The sequence below is a fragment of the Leucopleurus acutus genome, assembly GCF_964270905.1.
Source record: "Leucopleurus acutus genome assembly, chromosome: 2".
NCBI lineage: Eukaryota > Metazoa > Chordata > Mammalia > Artiodactyla > Delphinidae > Leucopleurus > Leucopleurus acutus.
In genome coordinates, this window is record NC_139143.1 from 102,800,524 (window position 1) to 102,813,571 (window position 13,048).

The 13,048-nt window shown below is 33.4% G+C and overlaps 1 protein-coding gene across 4 annotated transcripts in view; it reads left to right on the forward strand.

Annotated features, from left to right (window-relative positions):
• Positions 1-13,048, forward strand: part of COL11A1 (collagen type XI alpha 1 chain) — a gene marked incomplete at both ends in the record, with an annotated part of 195,096 nt that overhangs the window by 109,608 nt on the left and 72,440 nt on the right. For all 4 annotated transcript variants that reach the window (XM_082832567.1, XM_082832570.1, XM_082832568.1 and 1 more), the window contains 6 exons: positions 244-297; positions 5,285-5,338; positions 5,472-5,516; positions 5,650-5,703; positions 5,819-5,863; positions 7,371-7,424. In XM_082832567.1, coding sequence (XP_082688693.1) covers positions 244-297; positions 5,285-5,338; positions 5,472-5,516; positions 5,650-5,703; positions 5,819-5,863; positions 7,371-7,424 — 306 coding nt within the window. The remainder of the gene's footprint in view (positions 1-243; positions 298-5,284; positions 5,339-5,471; positions 5,517-5,649; positions 5,704-5,818; positions 5,864-7,370; positions 7,425-13,048) is intronic.

Consider the following 13,048-nt stretch of genomic DNA (forward strand, 5'->3'; position numbering starts at 1 on the left):
CACTAAAGAAGGCACTGTCACTTAGACAACAGAGGTTAAGTTAGTGAACATTATAGCATTAGCAACACTTTTTTCCCTATTCAAATTAAGAAATATAATGAAAGTAAAGAATGGCAAAAACTTGCAAATCTTCCTTGCAAATGTGCAAATATGTGGTTCTAACTTCTAGAAAAATGACTAAAAGCATCATTTAAACTTAATTCATCTTAGAATTGCTTATTATTATTATTATTTTAACTTTAGGGGAAACTTGGTGTTCCAGGATTACCGGGATATCCAGGAAGACAAGGTCCAAAGGTAAAATAATTAGCTTGATTTTTACAGTTTATCAGCCTTTTGTAGATACACTTAAAATTAATCATCTATGGTTACCTTTCAGTTTGTAATATAGAGATGATGAATCCTTAAAATATAATCTTATAAGGGAAAGTCAGAGGCAGTTGTGGGCACCTGGAGTGCAGAGAGTTCAGAGATCTTAGGTGATTTTGGATTGGAGTATTTTAGAGACAGACTCATGAAAGGAAGGCACAGTCAGCCACTTCCTTGTAAGTGGAATAAGGATTATTCCAGGGCAGTATATTAATATATATAGAAGCTTTAAGTAGATGACAGGTGATGGATAATAGCTTTTGATTTCCTTTCTGGTACCCTGAAGGTTTGAATGACCACTTATATTTTTTTTAAAGGAAGAATGACTCTTCTTTCATCCTCTTTATTTTCCCTCATTTCCACAGAACTTGTTTCCTAGGACTACTGTAACAAATCACCACAAACTTGGTGACTTAAAACAATGGAAATTGACTTTGTTATAGTTCTAGAGGCCAGAAGTCTAAAATCGAGGTGTCAGCAGGCCCATGCTCCCTCCAAAAGCCCTGTGGGAGAATATGTCCTTGCCCCTTCCATCTTCTGGTGGCCCCAGTCACTTTTTGGCTTGTGTGCAATCTCCAACCCCTTCTCCACACGGATTTTTTTCTGTGTCTGTATCTTCTCTTCTTATAAAGACACTTGTCATTGGATTTAAAGACCACTTGGATAATTCAGGATATTCTCATTTCAAGATCCTTAACTTAATCACATCTACAAAGACCCCTTTTTCCAAATAAAGTAATATTTGCAGATTCTAGAACACTTGGATATTAGATATATCTTTTGCAGGGGCACCATTCAACCCATGCACTCAATGCACTCAAATTCTACTTTTGACTATTTGAAATATACATATTTTAAGCAAAAAGAAGTTTTAAAAATACATGTTTACTTTGGTGTAATAATTTTCCTCGAGCTAATTATAAAACTTTGCTAAGGCTGCATTTGATGTATTGACTAGTTACATTAAACGGTTAAATGATTTAATATGTAAATTTTGGTTCTTAATATTAAGGTAATTATATGCACATGAGATTATCTATCTATTTATCTATTATTTATTTACCTATATCTTTGTCATCTATCTATCCCTGTTTGATCCATTCAGGCTAGACAGGTTTAGTATATAAGAATACATCCTGGGGGGTTTCCCTGGTGGCGCAGTGGTTGGGACTCTGCCTGCTGATGCAGGGGACACGGGCTCGTGCCCCGGTCCGGGAAGATCCCAAGTGCCGCGGAGCGGCTGGGCCCGTGAGCCATGGCTGCTGGGCCTGCGCATCCGGAGCCTGTGCTCCACAACGGGAGAGGCCACAACAGTGAGAGGCCCGCGTACTGCAAAAAAAAGAATACATCCTGGTTGGGGATAATAATCCCCAAATATATATTTATTAATAAGTTTCACAGATAAACAATGAGAGACAAAAATATCCTCCCTCCTGACTAATGTGAACTGCATGAACTTGTGACTCATCATCATGTGGCAACGGTATTTTAGGCTTGCTATGTGGTTTTGTCCTATAATATTTCACTGAATTTCTAGAATATATTTCCTTGTATGCTAGGAGGTAATTGAGCCTTTCTAAAATAAGATTCATTTAATCTATGATTTTAAAATAATGCAAGCATCATTTATATGTTTCTGCCTACATTTAGAACACTGATTAATAATTTTTACCTTTTAAATACTGTCTCTAATACATTGTCCTGTCACCTAGTTACCTGCCTTTCAAATGTCAAGCATTTTAACAAGTACTTTGAGTAAAAGAAGATATTTACTTCATAACCCACAACTTTAAACTATTCGTAGATTATTTGGTAAATTTTTTATCTAATTACTAAATTGAATTGCAATGTGGTAGTGTTTAGATTTAAAAGTGGAAAACTTTTTTTACATGTTACATGAATGAGTACAATTTTCTATTAAGTGTTTATTTGACATTTTTATCTTTTTCTGTTTTTCCTAAGTCAAACCTCTATTCAATATTCATTGACTTATTTTTATTTACAAAATGGGCCAGAATGACTAGAGAGAAATATTTCTTCCTAGAGGAATCAAACATTTTATTTTCCCTTTAACCTAAATGTCTGAAATTTTGGTCTTTATTTTTTTCTATTACTTTTCTTCATAACTTTTTTCTATGGTCAAAAACATTTATGTGTCTCAGTTCTAAAACAAAAAAAATGATGGATGCATCAAAGATCAAAGATAGTTTCATATTTTTTCCTATGTGGAAGCCAATGAATTTTGAATAGATTTAAGTCTTTCTTGTACTAAAAATGAAATTTGGCTGCCAATCCCTTTCAAGCAATTTAAGGACTATAATTAGGCAATATAATTTATCCAATATCTTACTAGTAATATAAACCATACTGAGTATTTAAAAGATGCACTGCCATATGCACTATAAAATGATAGCTATTTCAAAAAGTAAAATCTATTTTAAGGTAGGATTCATTTATATTTAAAACAATTTAACATAATTTCGAAATTTTCAGTTCACTGAAAGAGCCAATTTCACTATTAACCTTTGACTTTTTGGCCTTTTGTTGGCTGTTTATTTTTTCCATTTAAAAGCACATAATGTCTTTTCATGGAAACTGTATATTTTGGTGATAATTTTTATGTGAGAAAAGAAGAAGAATATGCCCATATATTACAAACTGTTTAGTTGGTGGATTGGACATTTTTGTCTATTTCCCATAAATTTCTAAGAGCAGAAACCATGTAAGAAAATAAATTTATTAAACATGAAATTGATGCATAAGAGCAATTTATTTGAATGGAGTCTCTATAAATGTGTTTGTGTTCCACTCAGGACAGATGAATATTTGTCCTCAAATTGAATTTGATAGAAGTGAATTACTTTCATATTGTATTATACTCACTTGTCAAATTCCTAGAGTAGTCACATAGTAATATTCTACCAGGTATAACTATCTGATTCTCTCTCGAGAAAGAGAAAAGGCTTTGAAAGCCCTTCAAAAAATGTCATTTGCAGACATTTTCCCCCATTGTGTGAGTATTACATGTCCTAAAAATTGTCCTCAGGTTGATCACATAGTGGTCTCTATAAGCATGAATTAGAATATATTGCTAAACAGGTCCTAAAATGAAGTTTAGCAGCTCATACTAAGTTTTGTCCATCAAATCCCGTAAGACTTCATATAAAATTTTCCTGACTTGTGGAGGAAATATAAATTATAACATCCATTCTGTATGTATCACCTGGGGAAATTGCAGGGTCCAGGAATGCAATGCCAGAGAGTCTGTCTTAGTATGTCTGCAGTGGGATTTGACAGTCCACACTTTTAGCAGTCACTCCAGATTATTCTGATACAGAGGAAGCATTTATCACTTGGAGAAAGGTTACTTTAGGTTAGTTCAATCCAAGTGAGTGTAAACTGAAATAGACTCACAGGCATAGAAAATAAACTTATGGTTACCAAAGGTGAAACGGAGAGGGAGGGATAAATCAGGAGTTTGGGAATAAGAGATACACACTACTACATGTAAAATAGATAAACAACAAGGACCTACTGTATAGCACAGGGAACTATGTTCAATATCTTGTAAAAACCTGTAATGAAAAGAATCTGAATAAAGAATACAGATATACATATGTGTAACTGATTCATTTTATACCTGAAACTAATACAACATTGTAAATCAAAAACAAACAAACAAACAAAACAAAACACAAAGATGTATTCAAGTCAAAGAAGGCTGTTACATCTTCCTCAATGCATGGGGAAGTGTGTAAAATCTGCATGTCTACTACTCTTTGCTAGACATTTAATCCATGCACTGGTTGGAATAGGAAAATAGTGAGTGTTTGGAAGCCCCCCCAGCCAACCCCTCCCAGGGTTTCATAGTTATTGGTAAGTTGAGGAGCAAGGATTGAACCCTAATCTGCTCTATTTCATGATACAATGACAAGGCAAACCAATTACAGTCATGTTCAAAGAAATCTCTCAGCAGATGAAAATCTGGACATAGGTACAAGGTAAAATAGGGGAATCGTATTCCATTTGTAAAATGTAGCTGTTTGTGGATTAAATTACATAATGCTTTTACAGTGCTTATTACATCTTTAAATAATCATTATTTATTGTTAGCTATCGTTATCGTTTTTATACCTTGCTTTCCTTTATTCCGATTTCCTATAAATTTCAAAGTACCTGTAAGATGCAGATGATTGCTCTCATTTTGTAGAAGAAAAAACTGTACTCATTATTATACTATAGTAATGTACCCAATTACTTAATTGAATGCATGACAAACATAAGTCTTGAATTTATGTCTTCAGAATCCTACGAACAGATTCTAATGCTGAACTGTCTGACTTAGAGTCTCAGTTAGGTCTAACCACATTCAAACATCAAACAGAAAAGATGGAAGAAGATTTTTAGTCTTTATGATTTGACCCAGTTCTAAAGGTGTAAAATACTCAACTAAAAAGTGATAAGTATAAGAATACAATAATGTTAATTCAGGAAAAATATTTTATAAAATTCCTATTTTAATATTTGATTATTCATGCTTGTGAAAAATAAATTTTTTTTCAGAGTTGAAGCAAGTATGTAGAATTATAAGTCAAAAATTTAAAAATTTATTTTATATGAAATGCCCTTGAATTGCTGTTTACTAATATGAGAAATGATATATTTGATTAATTAATTTCCTTAAAGTTAAAAACTAAAATGTTTTATCAATTCATGTTTTCAATGCTTCCAGGATTTCAGGTGTCACTGTAAGTTCATTTTTAAATACATAAATGGAGGTTGTATGGTATCTTAAATTATATTTTTGATTTGAATGCTACCAGCTTGTAAGAATCATTGTGTTCCAAAAGACTTTCAGCTTGTGGCTAAAAATGTTAGTTACTGTACTCATTGTTTATTATTTTTATTTTTGTAGGGTTCCACTGGATTTCCTGGGTTTCCAGGTGCCAATGGAGAGAAAGGTGCCCGGGTATGATATACAAGTATATTGTTCTGGACTATCTAATATAAATGTTCTTACATGAGTACCTATCTCTCAGCACCAGACTCACAATTTACTGTGATATACTGCGTATTGAAACTGTTTGAACTGTCTTTGGCAGGGTGTAGCTGGCAAACCAGGACCTCGGGGTCAGCGTGGCCCAACGGTAAGTACCTTGATTTAAAATATGATTTTCATTTTTCATCTAACTCTCCTATTTTCTTCAAAAATAAAAACTGATCCTGTGCCTTTAGATCTGCTTGGAACTAGATCAATTTCATCTTTGCTCTTATGTGCAGGGTCCTCGAGGTTCAAGAGGTGCTAGAGGTCCCACTGGGAAACCTGGTCCAAAGGTATCATCAGCACTTGTTCCATTTGGGCTTTCCTGTAAGTTCCTCTTCCAGAGGATGGATGTTAACAGAAGGAATCTAAACTGATTTTTTCCGGTTTTTGTGTTGTTGTTGCCAGGGCACTTCAGGCGGTGATGGTCCTCCTGGCCCTCCTGGTGAAAGAGTAAGTACAATACAGTCATATCATATAAAGTAAATATTAGTATGTTGCAAATGTTTAAATTTCTGGGAAAAGTTACAGTTACATGTTTCTGCAAATACATGTACACAGTCATCCATAAAATCTAGTCAGAGTTTAAAAAATTCCTATTCTTTAATTTACTTTCCTACAAAAAGCTTAATCAATTTTGTGCTATTAATTTTGTTATAGAAATGAGAGACATTATATGTCTAATTGGCCTATGATATCAACTTTTAAACAAAAATAATTGTTTTCTTTTAAATACACATGTAACACCTATGCCTTCTCCTCCACTCCCCTTGCTTTCCATACTGATACTCACTTTGTTCCTGGAGCTGGCAGCAGCTTTATGCTGGTAAAATGCAAGCTACCAGTAGCCATTAAGTCACAATCATTTTACATTCAAATCAAGATAAAACATCTATTCCAGTAAATAGGAAAACTATTTAGTAATTTGATTTTCAATTGGTATAAAGTAAAGCTAAATACACATAAGTAAGCATGCCTTTTATTTGTTTGTTTGGTTTTTTTTTGGCAAAATATAGCATTTTTTGTAGCCAGATATTTTAAAAGCTATCCTCTTGATAGTAAATTTATTAACTTTATTTTTTATTTAAGTATAAATAAATCCTAACCTAATTGTATTACTTAAGAAATTTTATTTATATTATGTTCCATTTTATATATATTCCTTTTAGGAATATAATTATCCTGTTCTGGTCATATAAAGGATTATCTTTCACCATCCTTTTGCTGCGACCAATGTAGTCCTTGTAATAGGGTCTACTTTATGCCTTTTAAAGATATGTAAATCTAAGTGTTGAATAATATAGTTAATTAAGCATCAAGTCAAGAGCAATATTATAAATGTATATTTGGATTTAATGTTAATGAGAATAATTATATAATAATGTTCTTTTCATCTTATCTACAAAAGAAGTTTATACATGAGTAAAATGATAGTGACATCCTCAGAAATAAATACGTTTTAAATATAGAGATTAGCTAAAGGTATCCTCTATGGTCTTTTTGAGATAGTCACTTATTTTTTTCTTTTAATTTTGTATGTCTGTAGAGTCAGAACATTTATAGAATCAATTTTAAAAATAATTTTTTCTTTTGGGGGGCTGTGGACTTGAAATATCCTCCATTTATGGATGTGTGTACCCAGTGTTGAAAGTAGATTATCTACAGGGTTCCTGATACATCCATGTTCTACTCATTTTTAATATGAATTCTAAATATTTACAGTGTTCTTCAGCTAAGACCATTGATGTGATGTGCAGTTTTGAGTAGTGAATAGTGTGGAAGATCATCCATTTTGCTTTTAAATTACCATAGACTATCTTGTTGTAATGCAATAGTTCTGCCATTATGTTAAAGAAGCTGTATTTTATATTGTTCTTTATCTGTGGAAATAAACTGCAACGTATAAAGATGTACCTTATAAGATATATTCTTAAATTTCCCCACTGCTTTTTCTCTTCAGGGTCCTCAAGGACCTCAAGGTCCAGTTGGATTCCCTGGACCAAAAGGCCCTCCTGTAAGTGTCATGGTTTTTCTTTCTCTTTCTTCATTTGACAGTGTTTTCAAATTTTGAAAGTCATAGCTTTTATATTAAATAATATCTAGGTACAAATATGAGTAAAAATTCCTATAAAAACAAAATTGTGCTTAATAATGCCAGAGTATGTATTTTCAGCTTATGAAGTTTATCAAATGTTTCTGAATCTAATTTAAATATATCTTACTAAATATTCCTTCAAAGTATATCAAAACTAGAACAACATGAATATTATTCTCTCAACTACTCTTCTACTGCAATGGTTTTTTTTTTGGTTTTCTTTTGTTTTGTTTTTTTTGTGGTACGTGGGCCTCTCACTGTTGTGGCCTCTCCCGTTGCGGAGCACAGGCTTCGGACACGCAGGCTCAGCGGCCATGGCTCACAGGCCCAGCCGCTCCACGGCATGTGGGATCTTCCCGGACCGGGGCATGAACCCATGCCCCCTCCACTGGCAGGCATACCCTCAACCACTGCGCCACCAGGGAAGTCCTGCAATGAATATTATTGCCAGCATTAAAAATCATTACTGAATCTTAAATATTTGGTATATCAATTTCTTTTTTAGCTTCCATTATCCAATGTATCCTTCTTCAAATGTCACTTCCTAAACATCCGCCAACATTCTGACATTACTTATATCACATTAAGTTCTATTTATTTGTATTTACTATTTTTGCCTCTATAATGTATTTTTCTTAGAAAATGTAATGATAACCCTTCCTGAATCATTTCCTTTTTATAAAATTTGTTTAGAACCACAGTCTGTAGAATATCTTCATCAAATATTTTCACAAAGTTAATTGAAATCTTTTACTTTCACACAAATATTTGTGGGAATATAGGACATGCTCAGTGCTCAGCTGCTTTTTTTTCTCTCTCTCTTTTTTTTGGCAACCTATTCAGTTTATTTATGAGTTAGAATCAACTTACTGTCTTAGTCCATACCGTCTGCTATAACAAAAAAGCACAGATTGTGTAGTGTATAAACAGTAGAATCTATTTGTTAGAGTTCTGAAGGCTGGAAGTCCAAGATCCTCATCCCAGAATGGTGAGGTGAAGACCCTCTTTCAGGTAGCAGACTTTTCACTGTCTACTCTCTGGAGCCTCTTTTATAAGTCACTAGTTCCATTCATTAAGGTTCCATGAAGGTGGCATAAGCACTGCCCAAAAGTCCCATCTACTAATAACATCACCTTCGAGGGTTAGGATTTCAACATCTGAATTTCAAGGGGACACAGACTTTCAAACCATAGCACCCACCTGTCTAAGGAAATTGTTCTCACAGTGTGGTCCCTGGACCAGAAAATCAGCAGCACTTGCAATTTGTTAGAAATGCAAGGTCTTGTCTCCACCTCACTCACCTAATCAGAACTCTAGGAGAGGGGCCCAGTCTGTGTCTTAACGAACTCTCTAGGTAGTTCTGATGCATGCTAATGTTTGTGAACCACTGTTCTAGTCCAGAGTAGACAATGCTATTCAAACTTTAGTGTGCATGTAAATCACGTCGGTATTTTGTTAAAAATGTAGATTTTAATTCAGTAGGTCTGGGATGGGTCTTGAGACTTGACGTTACTGGCAAATGTCTAGATGATGCCAATGCCAGTGGTCAATGGGCCGTACTTTGAATAGCAAAGTTCAAAAAAGTTTTGGCTGAGAATAAGACCAACATAGTTTGAATATTATCTATGCTGTAGGAAACTAAGTATAGTTAAAATTTGCAGTCAGTGATTTGAGAACCAAATGTTTTCTCAATGTAATAATACCAATAACTAACTCCTAGTGGCAGTTTTACTCACATCCTGGTTATTTTCACTTAGTGGCACATTGATACAGATTTTTGGCTGAATATTTTAAACTGATTTTTGAACTGAATCTTTTTTTAAAACTTTTATTGGAGAATAGTTGATTTACAATGTTGTGTTAGTTTCAGGTGTACAGCAAAGTGAATCAGTTATACATATACATATATCCAATCTTTTTTAGATTCTTTTCCCATATAGACCATTACTGAGTATTGAGTAGAGTTCCCTGTGCTATATAGTAAGTGCTCATTAGTTATCTATTTTATGTATAGTAGTGTGTATATGTCAATGCCACTCTTCCAGTTTAAACCTCCCTCCTCCTTCTCCCCTGGTAACCATAAGTTTGTTTTCTACATCTGTTGAACTGAATCTTTTTGGCAAAACCACAACAACATGCACCTTGTGAGAGGAAGTTATGTGAGGATTTTTATATATGCCAATATTTCAAAAATTGTACATCCCAATGTTCTTATTTCTAATAATTATATATAATATAAATAATATAGTCAAATATAGTCCAGTAACAATCTTGCATAAATGAACGATTCAGAAAATTATAAATTAAGATGTTATAAATTTAAATAAATGTTACAAATGATTATATTTTTAAACATGTTGAAAATCATTTATAAGTAAATAAATATATTCTCCAATTTTTTTAAATTAATTAATTAATTAATTTTTTGCTGCATTTGGTCTTCATTGCTGCGTGCAGGCTTTCTCTAGTTGTGGCCAGCGGGGGCTACTTTTCATTGCAGTGCACGGGCTTCTCATTGCGTTGGCTTCTCTTGTTGCAGAGCATGGGCTCTAGGTGTGAGGGCTTCAGTAGTTGTGGCTCACGGGCACTAGAGTGCAGGCTCGGTAGTTGTGGCACACGGGTTTAGTTGCTCCACGGCATGTGGGATCTTCCCGGACCAGGATGGAACCCGTGTCCTCTGCATTGGCAGGCGGATTCTTAACCACTACGCCACCAGGGAACTCTTGTTCTCCAATATTTTTATATTGAGTTTGAATAACCCCCTCTTTCTCTGATTACTTTCAAATGTAATTTTAGCTCACATATTTGAAAAATGAATTATTTATTGTGAAATACTGACTTAAATGCTGAAACTCTCTTACTTTCTAAAATAATTTTAGACAGTGTTTAAAATATTATTTTTATCACTAACAGTCTTGCTCTAGTACAGCAAACATATCAAGAAAACTTTTTATCTATTTTATTGTGTTATGAAAGGATTAATACAAATAGCTAGTATTAAACAAAGGATAATATAGATACTGTCTGCATATAATATTGTTTGCTCACTATTTCAGTTTTGTTCCAAATGTAATATTAAGTCATGCAAAGTTGCACATACAGAGAAGTGAAAATACTGTTGCAAAAATGATTTTGCACATAAGATTCTTTCATAAGTATTTTGAAGCCATGTGCATAGATCATTGTTTAGCAACATAAAATCCAGTGATATGTGTAACTTCAACATTATCATACCATTTATATTTGTACAAATTGTTAAGAAGTTTCTCTCATGTGATATAATTTTATTGTCAATAAAGCCATTTTTTCCTCAAACTTTTTCAGTCCATTCTGTCACATATCTTTCAACAAGTTTTGAGCCATTGATCATGCATGCATTTTGTCTCTAAGGAGTATTAGAAATATAATAAATGCCTACACTTGAGAAACATGTAGTCTGCTTGGACAGACATGACACTGTTAAGGAACATTGCTTTCACTGCTAAACAAAATGAGTTTTATACTCTATTTCTCTGACAAATGCAACATTAGTGCATGAAATAAGAGTGCCTATCATTTCTCTGCTATGTAGTTGTATAACATATAGGAAAGAACTGTCTTCATTTCTTTGATATTTAGAAGGAGGGATTCAGGTAGAGAGATAGAACCAAGCTCCTCTTCCTTCAAATTAATTGATTCATTTTCATTGTAATCAGGAAATATATATATATATATATATATATATATACACACACACACACATACATATGTTAGATATATACATGAAAAATAAATGAAAAAATATATATATTCACACAGACACATGTGGAGTATGGATTAAGCACTTAGAATGTTCATGTTTAGAGTCTGTTAATTTCATGCCAGTGTCAGCATATAGTTATCCCAATTAAAAAAATTAATTTAGGTGATTAGGATTTATAACATGACTACTGTAAGATACATTCTATTTAGAGAAAAGTCAAAACTCAGTGCCAGTGTGAAGTGAAAAACATCTTAACATTTATAAGTGTCGTTTCACGGATTGCTTTGCTGTATATGCACCCTCCCCCCATTTAGATGAATTTGTTGTCACTACTCTTCACCAACAATATTAAAGGGGCAGTCTACTTTGATCAATAAAATTATTATATTTAAATTAACGCCATGCAATTATTTGGTAATTAATATGCTTATTTTATTGGATAGTAGTGTGAGGCCATTAAAATTACTTAGGATTGGGCTTCCCTGGTGGTGCAGTGGTTGAGAGTCCGCCTGCCGATGCAGGGAACGTGGGTTCGTGCCCCGGTCCGGGAAGATCGCACATGCCGCGGAGCGGCTGCGCCCGTGAGCCATGGCCAAAAAAAAAAAAATTACTTAGGATTAATCACTTAATATTAGGAATAAATACTTAAGAAAAATGATGATGGTATTAATTCTTTATATAGTCTATTTACACTGCTCCCATAGGATATCTAGGAAAGCCATTAAAAATCATGTTGCATTCATCCCATGTGACATTTTTTAGATGTAAGATCACTGTTTTAAAGAGTTATAATATTTTGCAATAAAAGTGTAATCTATACTTTTCACACCAGCAAATATAACAAGATATTTAACTTTTATATTTACAGATTTGCTAAAAAACATGTAAATGCCTCATACTGATTGCAAAACTCATCATTTGAGATACACTTAAGCGTGGTGGAAAAAAAAAACCTGACTCATGTTTATTATCCTTTAGCTGTCACCCTCTATAATTTTAGTTAAAACTTTTACTACTGCCCTCAATTAATGGCATATTTTTTCCCATATGTATCAAAATAGTGATAGAGCACAAGATTTGTTTTTCTTTACTATTTTGAAATACTGAACCTAGATGAGGTCCACTAGCAATCAACTACTTATAGATGTGTCTCACCTCTAAACCAAGAACGATACACCTAATGCCTAATACATAGATATGTAATATATGTTTTTGAAAGAAGGGCTGGGTAGATGATATCCAAGAACATTTTGGGTACTTGGTTAAAAACATTCCAGCTTTGGTCCTTTGGGTGGATGGGAATAGAATCACTGAGATGATCCTGGAAAATATGAACAAATCACTGAGGAAGCTATGATCTTGTGAAATATCATAACAGGCTTTAATTAGAGCTGGTAATTTAACCAGTGTGTCAATAAAGATGCAATCAGGAAGCAGAGCTGGTACTAGTCACTGTTGCGAAGGCTTTCCACTGAAACGTTATAACCAAGCTAGAAAAAGTCTTATTCCAGTGGGACAAAAGCTATCTGTGAAAATGATCTTATTTTGAAATACCTTTTTTCAAACTCAGTTTACAAAGAATTGATATTTGAAAATAGCTTTATGTAAATAATGTATTTTTAAATAAATAAGTAGGTTTATTCAAATAATTAACATACTGTGAGAGGTATACCTGTTATCGTTAAAAATGTTATTACAGTGATCATTTCCCTTCATTTATCCAGACATTCTCACCTAAGAATATCTCTGCCTATACTTATTATACATGTTTTGAAAATTGAACTTGGTGCTTAATGGTTTC